This window comes from Nuphar pumila, chromosome 7, assembly GCF_984573655.1.
Source record: "Nuphar pumila chromosome 7, dmNupPumi1.hap1.1, whole genome shotgun sequence".
NCBI classification, from domain to species: domain Eukaryota; kingdom Viridiplantae; phylum Streptophyta; class Magnoliopsida; order Nymphaeales; family Nymphaeaceae; genus Nuphar; species Nuphar pumila.
In genome coordinates this window covers 95,740,927-95,765,176 of record NC_143255.1, presented here as the reverse complement: position 1 = coordinate 95,765,176, position 24,250 = coordinate 95,740,927, and the positions used below count along the sequence as shown (strand labels likewise).

The 24,250-nt window shown below is 39.4% G+C and overlaps 1 protein-coding gene across 2 annotated transcripts in view; it reads left to right on the top strand.

Annotated features, from left to right (window-relative positions):
- The window catches only part of LOC149832535 (filament-like plant protein 4), a 47,851-nt gene extending 27,210 nt beyond the window's left edge, over nt 1–20,641 (top strand). For both annotated transcript variants that reach the window (XM_090012495.1, XM_090012496.1), the window contains exon 6: nt 20,015–20,641. In XM_090012495.1, the coding sequence (XP_089868621.1) occupies nt 20,015–20,470 (456 nt within the window). In that variant the 3' untranslated portion in view covers nt 20,471–20,641. The remainder of the gene's footprint in view (nt 1–20,014) is intronic.
- The last annotated feature ends 3,609 nt before the right edge of the window (nt 20,642–24,250 follow it).

Sequence of the window (24,250 nt, the reverse complement as noted above, 5' to 3'; positions counted from 1 at the left end):
ACATACACAAAAGTCAAAAATGGCTAGAAAGCATAAAATCTTATAAATGCACTAAAGGGCTTGTAGAAGCCACACATTACAAAGGGGGAGACCCCACTTATTTATAGGCAAGATAGGAGTGAGGGAGAGTTAGAGAAAAGCAAGAGAGAGGGACCATTGGGAGTCCCAACAAGGAGTCGTTGGGCTCCCAACGGTCACAATTGTGACCGTTGGGGGGCCAACGACTCTTTGTTGGGGCCCCCAATGGCTGTGCATTAAATGCACAAAAAGAAAAAGAAAAAAGACAAAAAAGAAATGGAAAAAATAGAAAAGGAAAAAGGAAAAAAAGTAGAAAAGAAAAAAGACTAAAATGCCCCTATTGGGCGAGTTACATAATTACCCCTTATCGGGCAGAATATATTTATATATATATATATAGATATATATATAAATATATATTACATATATATTTTAACACCCTCCCTCAAGCTTTACGGGGATACAACGAAAAGCTTGTTGAGAAGAAACATGAAACGAGGAGCAGCAAGAGCTTTGGTGAAGAAGTCCGCCAACTGGTACTCGGATGTGACGTAGGGCAGAGTAATGGTTCCTTTTAGGTATTCATCTTGAACATAGTGGCAATCCATCTCAATATGTTTAGTACGCTCATGGAAGGTATGGTTGCTTGCAATATAGATAGCACTCTTGTTATCGCAACACATCTTCGAAGGAATTGAGATGATGATGCCCATATCACAGAGGAGACTTCTAAGCCACACAAGCTCCATGGTTGTAGTGGCCATTGCACGATATTCCGCTTCAGTTGAGGACAATGATACTTTATGCTGCTTCTTGCATCTCCAAGAAATCATAGTCACCTAAGAAAACACAAAAACCAGTGGTTGAGACTCCATCATTGGGATTTCCTCCCCAATCAGCATCTGTATAAGCAATTAAATCAAGTGATGATGAAGAGGAAAGAAAAACTCCCTTAGTTATGGTGTTTTTAATATATCTGACAATCCTTAAGACTGCACTCATGTGCACAGTTGTAGGTGCATGTTGAAATTGACTGACGGAATGAACTGCATGAGCTATGTCTGGCCGAGTGATGGATAAGTATGTCAGAGACCCAACGAGTTGACGGTAGGGAGTAGGATTCTCGAGAAGTGTCCCATCTTCCAGCCTTAGCTTTGTATTGATAACCTTAGGGGTTTCTGTCTTTTTATCATCTGAAATTCCAGACTTGGCACAAATGTCAGCAGCAAGTTTCATCTGAGAGAGAATATACCCTCGGGGTGAATATGCAACTTCAATACCTAGAAAATATCTTAAGAAACCTAGGTCAGACATGTCAAAATTTTCTTTTAAAATTTTCTTAATATCATGGATTCCTTGCTCATCATTTCCAGTGATGATCATATCATCAACATATAGTAGTAAAATAACTACAGAGGACCCTGCATTTTTCACAAATAACGCAGTGTCAGTATAACATGAACGGAAATTTAAGCTAGTCATTACATTGCTAAATTTGTCATGCCAAGCTTTTGGAACTTGTTTTAATCCATATAGTGCCTTTTTTAGTTTAAGAACTTTGTTTTCATCAATAGATACTCCTGGTGGAGGATCCATATAGACCTCTTCACTTAGTTCGCCATTAAGAAATGCGTTCTTAACATCCAATTGATAGATAGGCCATTTTTTAATGGATGCAACCGCAATAAGAGTCCTAACACTAGTCATTCTAGCTACGGGAGCAAAGGTTTCCTCATAGTCTATTCCGTACTCTTGAGCATATCTTTTAGCTACCAACCTAGCTTTATACCGTTCTAATGACCCATCACTTTAGTTTTAATTTTGAAGACCCATCTACATCCGATAGACTTCTTTCCAGTGGGTAATGAAGTTATTTCCCAAGTTTTAGCCTTTTCAAGGGCACTAAGTTCAAGTTTCATGGCTTCAACCCATTGAGGAATGTTTTTGGCTTCATTATAGTGTGATGGTTCATGATAAGAGTGTAATGCAATTAGACATGCCCTATACTTAGGTGTTAGGGATTCATAGGAAACAAACCTATTAGGAGGATTGGAGATTCGACTAGATCTCCTTAAAGAGGTTTTTTCTATGTTGGAACTTTGAGAATATTTTTCTAAAGCACTTATGGGAATTTCTTGACCACGCCTAGTATAGGTTTGAATTGACCTATTTTCAACATCATTACTTCCATTTTCATCATTACTAAGTGGAGTATCCTCTAAATCATTAAGAACATCCTCTTCGTGAGGAGTCACATCTTCTTGAGAAAGAAGATCAAATAAGAAAGCATATTCGCTTTCATCAATATCTTTATTTTTCTCAAAACCGTTCTCATTTTCTAAAAAAGTAACATCTTTGGATACATATAGTTTGTTGCTTTTGGGATCGAAGCACCTAAAACCTTTTTGATTTTCTCCATATCCTAAGAACACACATTCGATAGCTTTGAGAGATAATTTATCTCTTTTATGTGTAAGGACAAAACACTTACACCCAAAAATTCTTAATCTATTAAAATCGGGTGTTCTTTCAAAAAGTTTTTCATATGGAGATATATTTTGAAGGGATGAGGATATCATTCTATTTATCAAATAAGTGGAGGTTAAGGCGGCTTCGGCCTAATAGCATTTTGGAATTTCTTTGGAAATGAGAAGAGTCCTAGTGGTTTCCAAAATGTGTCTATGCTTTCTTTCGGCTAGACCGTTTTGTTGGGGAGTCCTAGGACATGACCTTTGATGACAAATTCCATTGGTTTCCAAATATTCTTGAAATTCATTTGATAGATATTCTCCACCGGAATCGGATCGAAGAATGGAGATATTAGTTGAAAATTGATTTTTGACAATCATATGAAATTTTTTAAAAAGTTAAAAACTTCGGATTTTAAATTGAGAAAATAGATCCACACATATCGAGTGAAATCATCAATGAAAGTAACATAATATGAGTATCCTCCTTTTGATATGACCGGAGAAGGACCCCAAACATCCGAATGAATTAATTCAAAGGGTCTTTTTGACACAAATGTTCTTTTTGGAAAGGGGGTGGATTTCATTTTTCCAAAAATACAACTCTTGCAAACAAAATGTTTCTCATTACAAAATTTCTTTCCAAAAGGAAAGTACATTTTTGAGAAGCTTGGATGTCCAAGTCTTTGATGCCAAGTTTCTATATTTTTATCTTGGACATGATTACAAAAAGAGTTGGTGGGAAGTTTCAAATTGGTCATGTAGTAGAGATCTCCCCTTCTATGGCCTTGCCCAATCCGCTTCCCGGACTGGAGATCCTGTATAAAGCAATCCTTGGTTGAGAAGGAGATTTCACATCCATGATCACATATTTGAGAGACAGATAAGAGATTTAAATTAAGTTGAGGTACTACTCTTACATTTGGCACAAAAAAATCTTTTGAAAAATCTAAGGTTCCAAAGCTTTTAACTTGTAAAGAGGTACCATCGGCGGTGGAGACAAAAGAATTTTTGGAGTTGCTATATACATTGGATAGTCCATTTTCAATAGGGGTCATATAAAAAGATGCTCCAGAGTCAAGAATCCAAGAAGGCGTACCTGGAGAAGAAGAAGAGGCAATGGCGGCTCCCGAAGTTGACGGCGATTTGAGTAGAATTTGAAGTGCTTCGGATAGTTGAGCAAGGGAGAAGGACTCTTTCCCTTTCATTGGATCCTCCTTCTTTTGGGGAATCTCTTCAATAGTAGCAACTTTACCTTTTGGAGGCTCATTTATCTTTGGACAATTGGGTCTTATATAGCCCGGTTCTTGACAATGATGGCAAATAGCTTTCCTATAATTGCCATTATAGTTATTTTGCCTCCCAAAGTGTGGAGGCTTATATGCTTTCATATGATTGCCGGGTCTAGACACGGCAAGAACTTCATCTCCTCCCTTAATCATGCCAAGACGAGTTTCTTCTTGGCATATTTCGGCTATGGCATCTTCCAATGGAAGCGGTTTTGATCTATGGAGAAGGAAGGACCTTACTTGTTCATATTCGGGCCTAAGCCCATGTAAAAATTGGAAAAAGTGTTCTTTCTCCATTTGTTCTCTTCTCATTTCAACATCTTCACTTGATACCCATTTGGGTTCAAGAAGGGATAGCTCATCCCATAAAGGTCCAAGAGTGCTATAGTAATCTCTTACACTCATTTCACCTTGGTTAATGGTACGAATTTTTTCTTGGATAAAGAATTGACGAGCAAGGTCTTTTTGGGTATACATACCTTTCATAAAGAACCATGCTTCATTTGCTAAGCGGAATTTGGCAATGTTGGCGCAAATCTTTAGCTCCACGTTGTTCATGAACCATGCAAGAATTTTCGCATGCTTACTTTCCCAATCTTCTACCTTGGATTGGTGATCTTCAATAGCCTTCATGCGAGCACTTCCTTCTAGAGCCTTTTCTTGATCACCATCTATTTTTGTAAGTTGAAGTTGAGGTTCCTTAATGGTGCCCATCACATATCCCCAAAGCTTTTTACCTTTGAGGTTGTTTTCCATGGCGGCGGCCCACATCATGTAGTTCGTACCGTTAAGCTTGAAGGAGAGATCAATCTTTTGTTCTCCTTCCATTATATAATCAAGAATGGAGGACAAACAAAGAGAGAGAGAAAACTAGACAACTAGCTATATGAAACAAGAGTACAACCAAGGCTCTGATACCATGTAATGAAATATGCGGAAAAGAAATGTATGTCCTACAATGGACATTCACACATAGAAATCAAAGAACAAGTCCAAAAGAGGACATACACAAAAGCCAAAAATGGCTAGAAAGCATAAAATCTTATAAATGCACTAAAGGGCTTGTAGAAGACACACATTACAAAGGGGGAGACCCCACTTATTTATAGGCAAGAGAGGAGTGAGGGAGAGTTAGAGAAAAGCAAGAGAAAGGGACCATTGGGAGTCCCAACAAGGAGTCGTTGGGCTCCCAACGGTCACAATTGTGACCGTTGGGGGCCCAACGACTCTTTGTTGGGCCCCCCAATGGCTGTGCATTAAATGCACAAAAAGAAAAAGAAAAAAGACAAAAAAGAAATGGAAAAAATAGAAAAGGAAAAAGGAAAAAAAGTAGAAAAGAAAAAAGACTAAAATGCCCCTATTGGGCGAGTTACAGAATTACCCCTTATCGGGCAGAATATATTTATATATATATATATAAAAATATATATATATATATATAAATATATATTACATATATATTTTAACACCCATGTCCTCCTATGTTTCAACGGCCGATGGAACGTCATTAAAAATTGAAAGTATTGGAACTCTTGACTTCAAAAAATCTCAAAACTTTTTTGTTCATAAAGTAAGAGTCGTCTCAAAAATTAATTTAAATATCTTTTCCGTCTCTCAAATCACCGACCATGGATGCCAAGTCTCTTTCTCACCTAAAGATTGCACCGTGCAGGATCTCCAGTCAGGGAAGCTGATTGGGCAAGGCCATAGAAGGGGTGATCTCTATTTTATGGATTTTTTGACGCTTCCATCTAAGTCATCTTGCAATCTTGTTAAAGACAAAAGTATTGGAATTTGGCATGAGAGACTTGGTCATCCAAATTTTGTAAAAATGTCTCTTTTCCCCTTTTTGAACAATACTTGTAAAGACAATCACATGACTTGTAAAGATTGCATTTTTGGGAAATCTAAAGCTATTCCGTTTCCTCAAAGGAGTTACTTTACCACTCGGCCATTTGAACTTGTTCATTCCGATGTGTGGGGACCCTCCCCAATTTTGTCTAAAGGAGGTTTTTCGTATTATGTGGTCTTTATTGATGACTTCACTAGATTTACATGGATATACTTCCTAAGTCGCAAATCCGAAGTCTTCTCCTTCTTTAAAGAATTTCATGCAATGGTTAAAAATCAATTTTTGGGAAATCTATCTATTCTTAGGTCCGATTCGGGAGGTGAATATATGTCTAATGATTTTCAAAATTACTTAAAAGAAAATGGAATTTGTCATCAACGTTCTTGTCCCAACACTCCGCAACAAAATGGTCTTGCGGAAAGAAAGCATAGGCACATAATAGAAACTACAAGAACATTATTGATTTCAAAAAATATCCCAAAATCCTTTTGGGCCGAAGCGGTTCTAACCTCAACATATCTCATCAATAGAATCCCTTCATCCTCTTTGAAAAATCTTTCTCCTTTTGAAAAACTTTACAACATGTCTCCCGACTATAAAAGATTAAGAATTTTTGGATGTAAATGTTTTGTTTTAACTCGCAAAAATGATAAACTTTCTTCTAGGGCTATTGAATGTATTTTCTTAGGATATGGCGAAAAGCAAAAAGGATATCGATGTTTTGACATTCTTAAGAATAAACTTTATATCTCAAAAGATGTCACATTCCTCGAAGAAGAAAGTGGTTTTTCGCATCAACCAAATGAGAATATTGACTATTCCTTTTTATTTGATTTGTTACCTCAAGAAAACATCATAGATGATTATGTTGATCCTAGTGAATCTCTTAATGAAGATCTTGTTGAACATCCAAATAATGATCAAAACTTAGAAGAAAATGCGTCTAGACAAATACAAGTCTACTCTAGAAGGAATGAAAGAAATCCTCCGTGTGCTCTTGAAAGATTTTCTCAAAGTGAGTCGATAGAAGAAACCTCTCAAAGAAGATCAAATCGCATTCCCAAGATACCAAATAGATTTGTTTCTTATGACTCTTTTTCTCCTAATTATCGAGCATGTCTTCTTGCTCTTCACTCCTTTCACGAACCATCTCATTACAATGATGCCAAACAATATGCTCATTGGAATGAAGCTATGGAACTTGAACTTAATGCCCTTAAAAGGGTGCAAACTTGGGAAATCATTGATCCTCCCAATGGCAAGCAACCCATTGGATGTATATGGGTGTTTAAAGTAAAAACTAAGTGATGGTTCATTAGAAAGATATAAGGCTAGGTTGGTTGCCAAAGGATATGCCCAAGAGTATGGGGTAGACTATGATGAAACTTTTGCCCCAGTTGCTCGAATCACTAGTGTTCGAGCCCTTATTGCTATAGCTTCTGTTAAAAAATGACCTATCTTTCAACTTGATGTTAAAAATGCCTTCTTGAATGACAATTTAAATGAAGAAGTTTATATGGAACCACCTCCAGGTATGAATTTAAATGAAAAAATTTTGAAATTAAAAAAGGCTTTATATGGACTTAAGCAAGCTCCTAAAGCTTGGTATGACAGGTTTAGTAATATATTAATCAATTTAGGTTTTTCTTCTTGCTATACTGACACTGTTCTCTTTGTTAAAAGGACAGGTGACTCCATTATCATGCTTCTGCTGTATGTTGATGATATGATCATCACTGGGAATGACAAAAATGGAGTAAATGATGTTAAGTCTATGCTAAAAGATACCTTTGATATGTCTGACCTTGGTTATTTGCGATATTTTTTAGGAATTGAAGTGGCTTATTCCGAACATGGATACATCTTATCTCAAATGAAGTTAGCTGCTGAAGTTTGTACCAAATCAGGAATATCTGATGAAAAGAAAGTTGAGACTCCCGAAGTTATCAATGCAAAACTAAGACTTGAAGATGGTGTTCTTCTTGAAGATCCAACTCCCTACCGTCAATTAATTGGATCCCTCACCTATCTATCCATCTCCCGTCCTGACATAGCTCATGCGGTTCATGCAGCGAGCCAGTTCCAGCACGCACCTACCACGGTTCATATGGCAACCGTAATGAGAATTGTGCGATATATCAAAAATATCATCTCCAAGGGACTCTTCTTATCCTCTTCCTCATCTCTTGAATTGACTGCTTTTACTGATGCTGACTGGGGAGGAAATCCCAATGATCGTATCTCAATTACGGGTTTTTGTATTTTTTTAGGTGAATCTCTCATCTCGTGGAGATGCAAGAAGCAGCAGAAGGTCTCCTTATCATCTACTGAAGCTGAGTATCGGGCTATGGCAATGACAACTATGAAAATCATTTGGCTCAGAAGTCTCCTTGCTGACATGGGCGTCCTCATTTCCACTCCTACCAAGCTCTGCTGTGATAACAAAGTGCGATATACATTGCCAGCAATCACACCTTTCATGAGCGGACAAAGCATATCGAAATGGATTGCCATTATGTTCGAGGCGAATACCTCAGAGGGACTATCTCATTACCATATGTCACTTCAGAGTATCAACTAGCTGACTTCTTTACCAAAGCGCTCCCAACTCCACGATTTATGTTCCTCCTTAGCAAACTTTCGGTCTTCTCCCCGTAAAGTTTGAGGGGGCGTGTTAAAATATATATATATATATACTTATATATATATACATTCGTATATATATAAGTATATATATACATATATGTATATATATATATATACATATTCATTTTAGTGAAATACCCGATAGGGGTATTCTTGTAAAACTACAAAATGTACTTTTTATATTTTTTACTTTTTCTTTTTCCTTTTTTCCCTTTTTTTCTTTTTTCTTTTTTTGTCTTTTGTTTGAACCACAAGGGGCCCCACTCTTGTAGTCATTGGGGCCCCAACGGTCAGATTTCTGACCGTTGGGGGCTCCCAACGACTACAAGGGAGCCCCCTTGTGGTCCCTTCTTGTGCCCTCCTCCTCTATAAATAGAGGAGGTGTTCCCCTCTTGAATGTATGGGTTTTTACACCCTTCTCTTCCTTTCTTCAATAAATCCAACTTATGACTTTAAGTCATTTTCTATATTTGTGAGTTGTGTGTGTGCACATTTGGTGTTTGTGTTCTTGGCTCTAGTAGTCACTCTTAAAGAGTGACCTTTTGCTCTATTGGTGCTTCCGCCTCTTTTCATTACATTTAGATCTATAGAATTGCTTAACTCGGTGCTTGTATCAAGCCTATTCTGAATGTCTTGATAATAATATCTCAAGTTGATATATGTAAAATCCAAAATAACATAATGAGATTCAAAAATATTTTGAGGGTTATGCTTTTTGAATGGTCCATGGTTTGATACAAAATTATGTGATGAGTTTGAGTAGTTGTTTGTTGGATATTTTTGGATCCACATATATAATGGATTTGGACTATGATTAAATCCTATATAACCTATGATTGTGTGAGCTATCTATCCTTGCATGAAGATCAAATTTTAACTTGATGATGACATCTCAATGAATTTTATAACCCATGGGTATGATAATAACATGAATTTAGACTATAGTCAAAATCCTACATAACTCATGATTGAATGCATAACCAAGTGGATATGTTTTATGCCTGGATATGGTATTATATTCATTCGACTTAGGGGGTAATCATATGAATTTAGACGATAGTCAAATTATGTATGATATATGGTTGTTTTTTAAATAAACTTGTTGCCTATCTTGTTTGGCTTGATGATAATATATCAAGCTAGATTATGATATGAATTGAATCCAACAAGCTTGCTCTTAGATCAATATATGGATTTAAATTAATATTTTAAACGTTCATGTGATTTTTTATATGTTAAGAGACATAAAACTAAGCTTATAGCTTTTGACATAATCAATATGATGCGATAGAAAAATAATCTCTCATTAGGTTTGTATCTTATTCATATAAAATTGATTTTGATCAAAGGACTTGTGTTTTGACACGTGATACTTTGCATTGATAAATTAATATTCATGGAAAAAGTGAGCACAATTTAGTTTTGATTTTTCATGTGAATATTTGTTTGAAAATGATTATAAATAATCATTATGAATTAAGCTCATTAAATAGTTTGTTGTACAAAAAGCTAATTGCATATCATAAGGTTAATGCATGATATGCAAGATGGATCGGATAATCCAATTCATGATGATTTGAATATGGATATGTATCGATCCAAAATGATCAAAAAATGATAGGTCTGATTAGAACATATTTTATAAATATGTGATAAAGACAAAGTACATGTTTGAAAATGCACACATTGTTGATTTTGTTTTTATGTTTTGTGCGGTGCACATGGATAGTGAGAGTTTGGTTTACCAGTAAAAATGATGTGTATTTGTCGTGGATCCCTGCAAGTGATGTTTCTCACTAATCAAGGTATGTTATCCTGACTTAATATAGACTATGTGCAATATTGACATAATATGTCTTAAGGTCATGAAAAAGTCATAGGAGACCCTAGTTGTCCAATTTATACATATAAGCTTCATGAAAAATTGATTATATGAGATAAGACAACGTCGTCGATATATGATGTATAAGCAAAAACATGATGAAAATTCACCATGGTGGTACTCTAGATAAGAGTATATGCTTGTTTGCTCTATTAAGATAATGAATGCATAAGTTTGATGTATTATTTGCACTAAGGGTTATTATAAAATGATGATTAAAAAGTTTCATATATCCATATACGATAGACATGACTTAGATCATAATGGTGATATGCTAGCAAAAGATCTCATGATGTTATGAAAAATCCAGTGTATTCGAATGAGTCTCAATCATTAACATGCATGTTAACATGAAAACACATATATCTTGAAAATAGTTATTCTCAAGATATTATGAAAAAAATATGTTTCATGCATAGAATGACAAGTTTTGGATGCACATAAAATTTCACATGTATATGAGAAAAACATTGCTGATTATTAGTGTAATAACTAATATAATAGATAATTCCATATTATGTGAGTTATGTCTCTTAATTAGATAATTAACCCTTTGTTTTATGTATGTTATGAAAATGAAAAACAGGTAGCAGTGGATTATTTACTTTCATGTGATATGAAAGTTGATTAAGAAAAATTTATAGCAAATGACCTTTTAAGGCATGTGAGTTGGTGAAGACTCCAATATTTATGAATAAAAGTATGTAAGAAAAATATGCAGAATGCGTGACTAGCATATAAGTAACATAAAAGTGTAAAAATGCAAACCCAAAAGTGGGAGCAAGCTTGATAGTACAAATTGCCCTTTGTGGCCAAGTGGGATATGTTGGGAATATATGGCCATAAGGTAATTGTTGGAGAGGGAACGGTTGCATGTCTTTCAAGAAACAAGTAATTGTGATTCCAAGGGATGCAGCCCTTGAGTTGAAGGGGCACTTCTCCATTGAACATTCCCAATCCAGCCCCCTTTCAGGATTACAAGAAGGGCCCTAGGGGCCGGTTCTATTGATGATGAAAGTGCATAGAATTATAGTATCTAGAATACAGAAACAAAAAATGAAAGGTTAGAGGCTATGATCAAACCATCTGTTTGTGGCGATTTTCTGCTTAACTGTGGACGACCTTCAATTCAGGTCCACTCTCTTCCGCAATTTAACAGTAAATTATATAAAACTAAAGATTTAGAAAACCCAAGAGTGCTACACCCCTAAAAGAATTGTGAACTTAGAAATTCTGAAAGTAACAGAACTAGGAAAACTATGAACCTAGAAATAAAGTAACAAACTCTAGAGAACTAAGGAAATAAAGGAAAAGTATAGAAAATAAATGGGGAAAAAGTGCTTACTTCTAGCTTCAGTAGCCCTTTGTTAAAGTTGATGCTAAGTGCATAGTTGTCTAGTGAGGTTCGTCTAAGGCGGAAGCTCCTTGAAAAAAAAATGAAATCATATCATATCACTAGGTCTAAACCATGGTTGCCAGTTGAGGAAGCGGGAGCGGGAAGCGATACGGGAAGCGGGAGCGAGAGCGGGAAGCGAGGCACTTTCAAAATTTTAGGAAGCGGGGAAGCGTGGGACCACTTAGGAGCGATTCGGGAAGTGTCTCGGAAGCGACCTAGGAAGTGTCTCGGAAGCGAGGGGGAAGCGAAAAAAATAAAAATAAAAAATAAAAAATACAAAAAAATTGAAAAAAACAGGAGAAGCGAGGAGGAAGCGTGATGGGAAGTGCGCTTCCCATTAAAGGGAAGCGCGTCCCCCATTAAAGGGAAGCACGCTTCCCAAAAAAGGGGGACGCTTCCCCCCACGCTTCAGAAGCGCGATGTTTCGCGCTTCCCCTTTTAGTTAGGCGCTTCCGGTAACCCTGGTCTAAACTAAGTGGTTGAAAACTTGAGGGTGTCTAGCATGGGCATGCACTATGGATGTCTTGCAAGGTAACCCTCGCTGGGATACACGTTAAAAAAAAAACTCTTCAAAGGCCCAACTGCCACTAAATGAGGGGTTGGCACTAATATCTATGGGGCTTTGAGAATTTAATGCCACACCATAATGCTGCATAATAATGCCATGCTCTAGTGCCACAACGTAGTGTCATATGATAATGCCATGCCATAGTGACACATATCGCGAGAAATTGCCTGAGAGTTTAAAATGATAATTTCTCTCAAGATTTTCAAAATATTGCGAGATTTATGAAAAAACATATATACCGCGATTTAAATGCAATATGTACGCTTTAAATGGATATTTATCACAAAAAATCATGTATTTTTATTTTTAAATAAGTTTTATTAATATTTTCTTATAAAAAAATTATATATTTTTATTGCTCAGATTTTGTAGAAAAAATGCGAGATTTATGATTTTTTTCAATTTCTCGCGAGTTTTTGAAAAGCGAGAAATTGCCGATAAAAACATTTGTCACTATGTGCCATGCTATAGTGCCACACTATGTCACATGGGTGCGGGTGTGGGGATGCGGCACTTCCAAAAAACCCAGGTGCAGGGGTGCGGCAGGGGCAAAAATGTAAATATATATATATATATATATATATATATAATTTTGAAGTTTTAATAGTTTAACATTTAACAATTAACATTGTCATAATATCATTCATCGTGCATGCAATATATCAACCTAAATATCAAATTATCAATCAAATAATTAAAGCAATTACATAAATCAACCTAAATATCAATCAAATAAGTAAAGCATAAAAGAACTAAATTACATACCAAAGTATATCCTGATGAAGTAATGAATGTTAATAATTTTCTTCTTTCATCATCAAATGCATCATTAGAAGGAATACTGGGCTCAGCTAAGTCCATGTTTGTTACGTTGAAATCATGCTCTCCCTCGAAGTCACACTTTTCTGGGTTTACATCCCAAAATTTGGATGTTCCTTGTCTGCGTTACAAGCCCAATTTGAAAATGTTAAATACAATACAAGTATATTTAAATGAAAAACTAAGAATTAATCAAATAACTAAGAGATCAAATTAGTATCTGTATTAATCATTGGTTCGCGAAAGTAATCGAAGATTTGAATGAACATATACTAAATCCTCTGCACGCTTGCTGGTGAGTTTGTTTCTCTTCATGTTGTGGATTTGAAAATATGTGCTCAAATTTCTTTCACAACAAGCTGAACTAGCAGACTGCGATAGCAATCTTAATGCAAGACGTTTGAGAAGAGGTGTTTCTGATCTAAATGTTGACCACCATATGATAGGATCTATATTATCTTCTTCTTTCGCGAATAATGCCGGTCCATATAATCTTGAAGATGAAAATTTTCCAAACTCTTGTGTGACTTGACGTAGAAGATATGCTTCTGAAAAAAGTCTTGTCATACACATATTTCTATGTCTTGATATTTCTGGGTTTAAATTTGGAGGGACACGACCAATACCACCAGCCCACCATTTATTTGCATAATATTTTGGATTAAGAGAATGTGCCATGCAATGCAAAAGAGTGTTGCTCTTATCCCATCTTCTGACTAAAATTGAATGAATATGATTAAAAAAATCTGAATAATCCAATGTAGGATTTTTTTTTTCATGCTTGAAAACTATAGCTTGTATTTTTTCAATCATATTATCCCACATTTTATAAACCTTGTGAAGCATGGACTCATCCTTATCAACTTCTCTTAACATTTCTCAAATAGGTTGCGTAAATTGAAGGAAGTATACCACTTTGTCCCAAAACTCATCATTAAAAATGAATTTTTTAATTTCTTGAGCCTTGATATCATCATCAGCACGATAGAATGTCCAATTTTCATCAGTCACCATGTTAATCAAAGCAATCTTCACTCTTTTAATCCTCTTCACCATCATAATGATGGACGCAAAACGTGTTTCAACGACCAACAATTTCAAGTCAGAATGCCTATTAAATATAGCATTAGCACGATGGTGGTTAACAACAAAATTCCTAATGCTTTTGACATTTCTTTCTAAATCTTCAATCCATGAACATAAAGCATATGCTTGTGAATTTTCTTCTTTGGGGTTGCAGATGCTCTTTAGGGTTAGATTTAAGCTCTGTGCTACGCAGAGAGTCCAAAAAATATGAGGGTATTCACTCTCCAAACTCAACGCTGCACTTTTACAAACTAGAGCGTTATGTGTAATGATTTGTACCACTTTCTGATCACCCAGATCTTTTATCACTTCTATAAACAATCCCTTCAATTACTCTGCATTCTTATATTCCTTACATGCATCAACTGCTTTCAAGAATATTGGGCCACTAAGCGAACAAGCAATGAAATTGATTAATGAACACCTTTGAATATATGTCCATCCATCAAACACAATAGAAACTCCATTTTACTCCCATGAATATTTTTTAATCTCCAACAACCTCTCCACATTTGCCCTCTCTTCTAGAAGAAGTGCGGTTCGTATTTTTTCTGAACTTGTAGGAACATAACCAATCAAATTACAATTTGCCAAGGATGTTATTAAATCCTTCCAATAAGGATTTCTAGCCGCATTAAATGGGAGTCAAACAGAATAAAAATACCTCTCAACTTTTCTATCCAATTCTTCTCTTCTATATATATTGAATGGTGCTTGTATCGTTCCTCTACCTCCTACATTGACTTTTTTTTTCAGCATCTTCTTGGTGGCTTGCAAATGACACACTAACTGCACAAGAATTGGCCATTGCCTTTCTCTTCTCATATTCTTCTTGTATTTTCTTGTATTGTCTTCGCATTGCCTCGTCAACTTTTCTGCAAGCTGAAATGCCATGTCCTATGTAATAGGGATGTCCTATGTAATAGGGATTCGGCTAACAAGGTGCCACACCCGCGTCGACGCGACTCGGCGCGGGTTCGGGTGCGGCACCAGGTACGGTCAACCCGACTCTAGGTGCGTTGACCGCACCCAGGGTCATTTCTGTCTATTTTTTGGATTTTTTTTAAAAAAACATTTGCCAAATGGGCTGAGGAATTTAAAAAAAAAAATCTGAAATATGAGAGTTAGCGTAGATTTTTTACAGAATTTGAAATTTGCGAAAGTAAATGTGTCTACCAATGATCCAAATACGACGAAGACACTCCAGAGCACTAATGATGTGAAACGCAAGGCAGCGCCTGCGGTTCCGATATGGTGCACAATGCCTGAGGTGCATGAATCCTGAGGCATCAGCCGTACGGTGGCTGCAACAGCAGGGGGTGTCGACTCGCTCTTGGCTGAGGTGCAACTAAGAGTATCCTGTTAGTCAACAAACGGAGACAGTCATGATGACGATGGAGTGAGCTCGGCTGGTCGGGCTCTGGCCTCAGCGGGGGTCACGACCAACATGCGGGGAAAAGGATGCAACGCCTATGGGTACTATTGCGCGGTAACAGGGCCTACAACGACAACACTGCAGCCTCGACGTCCGTAACAGGAAAAGGGGCAGGCAGGGAGGTGCGACATCCTTCGGCTTGTCGAAAAAACAGAGGGCAGCAGAGGGGCACCGGTGGCACCAGCCTCTCTGTTGTCCGGCGGGATCTCAAAAGGAGAAGAGCAACAGATGGGGCACCTCCCTCCTTGCTGAAAAACAGAGGACATAGGGGAGGAGGTCGACTCGGTGGTGTTCGATTAATGGCAGTGGGTGGCATCGGGTTGGCGGGGACTGGCGTCCAAAAATCCAAAGAGAGCAGCTGGGTCCGGTGCAGTGGGTGGAGATGGTGGATGCTGGTGGCTACACTCAAGGGGGGTTTTCAGGCGATGGAGTGTGTCGTGAAATAGAGGAATAGGGTGGATATAGGCTGCGTTGGTCGTGCGGTGGCAGCGAATGGTGGTGTTCCGACCAATGTCGAGAGAGAGAGAGAGAGAGAGAGAGAGAGAGAGAGAGAGAGAGAGAGAGAGAGAGAGAGAGAGAGAGAGAGAGAGAGATCAAATGGGAGCGGGGTTTAAGTAGAGGGGAGAGGGAGTTCGTGAAGCGGGTCTACGATCAACAAAGGGGTAGGGTGGCGATGTGAAGGGGCAGGGGACGTGAGGGGACTTGACAAGAGGGCAGTACGGTGGGTTATCATGACGGGCATTAATGGTGAGGGAACGGGACCCGCGTCGGGGGAACCCCCGGACCCCCTTATATATATATTACATTTTTGCCCTTGCCATACCCCCGCACCCAGGTTTTTTGGAAGTACCGAATCCCTGCACCCGCACCCTCACCCTCACCCATGTGACATAGGCCATGTCCTAGTATCTTCAACAAATGAGCTTCACTCTTGTGTAAGACCCAATAAAATCTCTTTCGCAGAGCTTGCATCGAAATCTCTTGTTTCCACCACCTCCTTCTCTAGTTTTTGCAAGTTTATCTACATGTACCCATAGTGGCCCCACATCATCAATCCCACTACAACTATCAGCAAAACTAGTAGCAGAACTCACATGTTGGGATGAGGATGACGCAAGTCCCTTCCCTTTATCCGTCATTTTTATCCTGAAAACACAAAAAAATACATTCAAAATTTTAAATCAATTATACAGACTGACATTATCTTGATATAAAATCACCAAGGAGGGGGGATCTGCCCCTCCCCTGCAAAAAACAGGGAGGGACTCAACCCCTCCCTTGCAAAAAACAGGGAGGGGCTCAGCCCCTCCCCTGCCGACCCAACAAGAGAGCGAGAGGGGGTGGGGGGGGGGGGGGGGGGGGAGGGGGCTTGGACCCTCCCCTGAAATCAAAAGGAGCAGGGTGGGGGGCTCGGCCCCTTCCCTGCTGAAAATAGGGAGGGGCTCAGCCCCTCCCCTGCAGAAAACAAAGGGAACAGGGGGGGGCTCAACCCCTCCCCTGCAGACCCAACAAGAGAGCGAGAGGGAGGGCTCGGCCCCTCCCCTGCTGACCCAACAAGAGAGCGAGAGGGGGGGCTCGACCCCTCCCCTACCGAAAACAGAGGGAGTAGGGGGTGCTCAGCCCCTCCTTTGCTGACCCAACAAGAGAGCGAGAGGGGCGGGGGGGGGGGGGGGTGGCTCGGCCCCTCCCCTGCCGAAAACAAAGGCAGCAGGGGGGGCTCGACCCCTCCCCTGCCGACCCAGCAAGAGAGCGAGAGGGGAGGCTTGGCCCCTCCCTTGCTGAAACCAGAGGGAGCAGGGGGGGGTCTCGACACCTCCCCTCCTGAAATTAGAGGGAGCAGGGGGGGCTCAGCCCCTCCCCTGTCGAACCACCTTTAGAGCGAGAGGGCGTAGGGGGGGCTCAACTCCTCCCCTGCCGACCCAACAAGAGAAAGAGAGGGTGCAGGGAGGGCTCGACCCCTCCCTTACCGACACAAGCAAAGAGCGAGAGGGACGTACCTGCGACGAGGGAGAGGAGGAGCTTAGGAGGTGGCGTTGGGGCGTCGGGGCGTCGGGAGGAGAGGGCTCGAGCTGAGTTGCGCGGGAGAGGAGAGGAGTGATTTGGGCAAAATTTTTTTTTGCCCTAATCATTCCTTTTCATCAGTTTTTTTTTAACGTTCGAAATGTGGACGAAAATGACCCTGGGTGCATTGACCGCACCCAGGGTCGTGTTGACCGCACCCGGTGCCGCACCCGCACGTGCACCTGCGTCGCGTCGACGCGGGTGCGGCACCTGCTTTGCCGAGTCCCTGTTACTTAGGTGCCACACTATATAGCCTCACCATAATGCCACCTATGTCACATGGATTGGGATGTGGGAGTGGGGCGTGATGTAGATATGCTTGATACAATACAATAATTTCCAAAAAATAGGGCTTGAATAAGACACGGCCTTACAAACACATAAATGTATGCATGTGTGTGAATGTGTGTACAAAACAACAATTCTGAATCACTGATTAGAAACATCAAATGATGAAAGTAAGTTGAAATTGAAATGTAATATAATTTATGACAAATTTTAAAAGAAAAAGAACTCAAGTGAATACGAAATAAGTAAATAAAATCATAAAAGAAAATGGATAAAGTTAAACAATGATGACTGTGTGAAACTGGTTTGACTATATCCATTAAATGTCATGTCTTGTCCATGAAGTGTCCGAGTGTCATGCTGTGTCAACATGGGATACACATGCTAAGTGAAGTCTGTGTGTCATGGAATGCCACACCATAATGACACACTATAATGCCATGGTGCAGTGATACTGCACCATGGGCACGATATATGCTGCACCTATGGCACAGCTGATACCGTGCCAAGGGTGCGTTATTTTCTGTACCATGGCATGTTTCTTACCAACAGGTGTTGGTGTGGCCATGAGTCATACTTGTGCCATACAAGGAAAGAATTATTCAATATTTTTCTGTTTTATTATTATTTTGGGTTTCTAAGTTTGTGGGCTTGAATCTGGATTTTCCCAGCATCCAACATACTCGCCTTTTTCTGGATAACCTCATATGTTTCTACCCTTCTTCATATAGCACCAATGGTTGAATAGTTTTAATGTGAGTGGCTTCTTGATGTATGTGCTCCTTTTTTACTGTAGCTTCTTTACTCTTTCATTTGGGGTATGTCACTGCTCAAAACAATTTTTCCTCTAAGATTTTTTTGGATAATTTTTTTTATCTTAGGATGTCTTTTGGGATATTTCCTGGTTTTCCTTCTAATTTTGTGTCACCTTTTTTTCCTCCATGTTTATGGGAGAAAATCATTGTATTGTTCTGGATTGAAAGATCTGTCTATGAAGACCAAGTAGAGTGGCTTATAGTCCTGATATATTTAATTTGTGATGAATAAATTTCTTTCTAGCATGCTGTGCTGTTGTGACATCTGAAACTTGTTTCTTTACTCAATGTTCAACAGTGTTTGGCAAACTGACACTTGTCCAGTTCATTTATTGCCAATTTATGTGCTCTGACGGGGGCCTATGATGTTTTCAGCGCTCATGCTTCTGTGTTTTCTCAGTAGAAACTTGACTCCAATACCACAAAGAAGCAGATATAACTTTGTGTTCCATCTTATCTAAGTTTTGTTTACCTAATAGGATTTGCCAATCGGAAAATCACTATCCAACACTTCAGTAAGCACATAATGGTGTGTTGTGAGAGGATGATTGATACCATAGACTTATGTTTGCAAATTCATATTTTCTGAATATGCCACTACTCTTGTTCCTCATCAGTTTAATCATTTTCTTAGTAGGGGTAATCTCTGTCTCTCAACTGAAAATGAGACGTCTATCTCATTGCTTAGACGCGGCGCAGGATTTTGCAATGTAGTCTTAATATGAGGTTTGGAAAATCTGGGTGGTTGTTATAATCCATCAATATTTTTTTATCCCTTCATGATTATTTCATCTCTTCTATAAGCTGTCACACAGACTCGGCTTGGGAGGTGACACACCTGCGTCGACACGCCCCGACACGGGTGCGGCTTCGGACACGGGGTGGACTCGGTCAACAGGTGTCGGACTTGGTCAACGCACCTGGACCGAGTCCGTCCACATTTTGGACTCAGTCAACTTTGACCGAATCTATTTTGTCCATGTTTTAGGACAAAAAATGTATAAAAACTAAAAAAAATATCTTTTATATATATTTTTAAAAATATATATACTGTGCAGCTGCACAGTCTTTCTTTTAGCAGAAACAGTCTTTAGCAAGACTGTGCAGAGCAGTCTTTAGATATATTTTTTTAAAAATATATATACATATATATACCCATGTCCCCGTGTCCAAATTTTTTGAAATTGAGCCACACCGGTACCTGTACCCGCACCCGCACCCATGTGACATAGTCTATAAGTAATTTGATCTTTTATGATTAGTAGCTCTTATATGTATTGGTGAATACCAGTTTATCTTCTTACTGAGAACGCCTCATTTTTTCACGTGAAGGGATCAGGTCAGTTATCTTATATACAAATAAGACATTTGTTCCTTCTTTTTCTTTGCAGGAAAGAGAGATAGAAGCTGCAGCAGTGAAATTGGCTGAGTGCCAAGAGACCATCTTTCTCCTTGGAAGGCAACTTAAAGCATTGCGTTCTCCTGCGGAGAATGGAGGCACTCCAATCATTGACAAATGTCATGAAAATGGAGTCTGTTTAGAGGATGAAATTGAAATTCTTGAACTTCATGGTATGCATGACTCTCCTGAATCCCAGCCTGATGAGACAGGGTTGGCAGCTTCCATCATACCCAAAACAGATTGTGAATCCAGTGTGGATGCATACAATGCCCCATTGATTTCATCAGACACAGAAGGAAGCCCAATCACACGGTCACCCATCAGCTCCAATCACCCAAAACACAGGCATTCCAAATCATCTTCTCCTTCATCATCACTCCCTACACCTGATAAACAGGCACGTGGTATCAGTAGATTTTTTTCTAGAGGGAAAACCAGCCTGTAGCTTCCCCACAAGTTTGAACTTTCAGGTCGGAAAAAAAAGGATAACTAACATGTGGAGTTCTATAATTATTGCACATAAATACAGCATGAACTTTTTGAGTCTACCACTCCACGGATGTTTATACCTTTTCCGGAGATGGTGGTAATACAATGAGTTGCCACAAAAAAAAAACTGTTGTTTGCGTTCAGAATGGGTTCTACTGGAGGTTCTCAAATTGGGTTCTTCAAGCTGGTTTTTTGCCCAACACGTGCAGCCAAGTTACAATGAAGCCTTCTGTCCCTTTCCAAAACAAGATGCAGATTTCTTCAGAAGCTTCCCTTCTGTTGCTGGCCTAGAACAGGTACACTATGTACCTGCATCTGGATTGCTATGACTGTAATTGCAGAACCCAATTCTTTAGGCTTGAGAAGAGGAAGCTGGGTTGTACATAATGTTTGATATGTAGAAGTGCAGTCTCTTTCTTTTTACCTAAAAGCTTTTAATTGGAATGAGATCTGCTGGTGGCAATGACAATAGAAAAATCTTGTGATATCTTGAAGAGGAACCCAGAAAGGCAGATCCTCTATATGTTGTCAAGTTTTATTTATGGAGAAACTTTTTTAATTAGTTGCATGTTTTCTGACATCTTGGCATTCCTGTCTACTTATTTAGAAATTTTACAGGAATCCCGCGTATAAGTTGAAATATATGGCCACTGAACTTGAAATTAGACAAACTTTCGGAGGAAATTCTTCATGCCCAGCGTTTGATGAGGCAAAGCCTTTTATCTTCTCCATGTCTGCATGTCTGAGATGATGTATTTTGTTGACAATTCCTTGGTTGACATGACATTTAGAGCTTTTATGCATATTTGATTTGCTTCAAATTTCATCTTTTTCTATAGGCAAGCAGGGGGATACCCTCCACGTCCAAGGTTGATATTTATGTCTATGCTGATGGTCTTAAAGCTTGTCACTCAAATTTTTTCTTTGGCTTAGAAGTTGATATGGCATGGCAACTGAAAAATGACCTTTTTTTTCCAAGGATGAACTACCTAATATTAATGGCACATACATATACTAGTTTGTGTACATAATGTTGGTATTGCATTTTGATTTCATGAAACCTTAAAGGGACTTTTATCTTAAAATTCTGTAACGGAATACGTTAGCTCTGATCCATGACCTTTTCTAGTTTCAACATTCTATGTCCCGAAAAAATGAACAAGGACATAAATGTATGGGATTGCTGTGTGTGTGTGTGTGTTGTCCATCGATTCTGATTGGAAACATCCAGACTTGTTAACAAAAATTTAAAATAATTTGGAAAAGAGTGCATTTTCATTAGTATATATGAAATTTGAGGTGCATCTCTTTAGGTGACATTATTAGGATAACCAGAATGGAGTTGATACCACAATGGTGATGTTTTCTAGTGCTAATTTTCCCTGTCGCAGAAGGGGGATTCTGCCAAGAGAGCACCAGCCATCGTCTAGTACCTGCTGGTCACTAGGTGCTTCTCATGCTGGAAGGCATCTAAAGTTTTCAGTTTCTCTCATCTTGCTCAACTCTTAGCACATGAGCTATTTCTTGTAGGAATGGACCTCTTCGAATTTGGTTTCCTCCACCAGCTTGCTGATAATCATGAACCTACAGATTGGGAATTGAACTGGTCATTGGCTGCCATGTATGGCCAATAATGCTGATGTTTACAGTTCCTAACTAGATTTGGGTATGAATCCGGTCCATCTGAATCTATATTCGACCTGTTTTTAACTTCAATTTAACATCATGAGTCCTTATTTAACCAATCTAATGGATACTTGACGTGCAATTCATTCAATTCCAACCTAGCTACTAAACTTTGGAAGGCCTTTAGATACTACACTCTTCAAGTGACCAACTGGCTTTAGTTTACCATGTGATGAGAGAGAGAGAGAGAGAGAGAGAGAGAGAGAGAGAGAGAGAGAGAGAGAGAGAGAGAGAGAGAGAGAGAGAGAGAGAGAGAACATTTATCATTCAACATCACCAAAATACATCCAACCGAATATTGGATGAGAGAGAAACATAAGAGTAAGACAGCCACCATCTAGATGGTGACTCTGCACAGTTCAGAGTACAAGTAGATCCAAACCCCCGTCTCTACTATGTAATTTAAGAGTCAGATACACATCAAACATAACCCGCTGACGTAACCTTCCAAAATTGAATTTGATGCCCCTGAAAAAGATATCGTCTCTTTCAGTCCATATCACCCACCATGCTGAAAACAACCATACCCGCCACAATAATCTCCCTTTTTTTTGTTTCGTAAACTCATGGGACCAAACAAGAGGTCCCGAATAACAAAACTCGAACGCGTTTGAACCGGCGGTGCACCCCAAGTTTGAAAGAATAGGTCTAAAACTACCAGGCAAAACTAAAATAGGTGAGTCGTGTCCTCTACCGCCTTCTCGCAAAGAACACACATGCTTGGAAACTGAAGCCCTCATTTCCTGACATTAATCTGGGTTTGAACATGATCCAGAGCCACTAACCACGCCAACGCCTTTGCCCTTGGAGCGGGCCCCTTACCCCATATACAATCAATGGAAAACCAATCCATCCTGGATGGCAACAAGGAATAGTAAACTTGCTTAATGGAGAACCTATCTTCGCTCGCCATGGCCCAGTGAAGCCACGGGCGGCCATGGCCAGGCCTAAGATCCCTGTCACTGAAGGAGCGAAGTGTTTTCCGCCACTCCAACCAGAGGGACGAATGACACACTGAACTGGGCGTCGAAAGAAGGGAGTCAGGTAAACTACCATATTTTCCCCTAACAAACGTATCCCAAGAAGATGGAGATGTGGAAGCGACCCAAGCCCACTTCAAGACTAAAACGGTGCTCCTCTTTCTCAGAGCCAGAATCTCCAAGCCGCCTCGCTGCTTCGGGAGAACGATCTGCTGCCAAGAAACAAGCGGGTATTTTTTGTGAGACGCATTCCCAGACCAAAGAAAGTGCGAAAGCAAACGGTTAATCGTTCGTTCTACTGTCGTCGGTATAATGGACATGCTCATACGAAAATCTGGTAATCTGGCCAAAACATGGCGAATAAGCGTCAATTGTCCCGCAAAAGATAAATGTTGGGCCTTCCAAGACTGCAATCTCCCTTGCACCCGCTCTATAGTAGACGTCCAAGACGAAGTTCTCGACGGCTGCAGTGAGTGCAATGATAGACCCAAGAAATTAACAGGAAGGTCGGATATCGGGCAGTTGAAGATCCTTGCAGCAGCCGATTGGAGGAGAGGGTCAGCATTGAGTAAGACTAGAGCGCACTTACTCTCGTTCAGGCGAAGGCTAAACATTGCAACAAATATTTTAATAATGAAGCACAACCTAGACATTTGATTAACATTCGCATGACCAAATATTAAAGTATCATCTGCATATTGAATTGTGTGACCAACAAAACCAGGAATGCCCAACGAATTCAAGAAGCCTATTTGTTCTGCCCTTTTCATGAGAATAGGTAAACCCTCTGCCGCGATATTAAAGAGGATGGGGGCTAGGGGATAACCCTGTCGCACACCTCTAGCCAACTTGAAATTTTCCCCTTTCATTTCGTTAATGCACACCGACGACACTGATTTCGTGACCAACTCCTTAACCCATGCAATAAACCGGTTGCCGAACCCCATATTTGTTAGAGATTCAAACAAAAAATCCCATGCCAAACTATCATAAGCCTTGTGAAAATCCAATTTTAACAAAAAGTACGGTGCTCCAGTCGACTGTAAAGAGTGAAGAAGCTCAGTTGCACA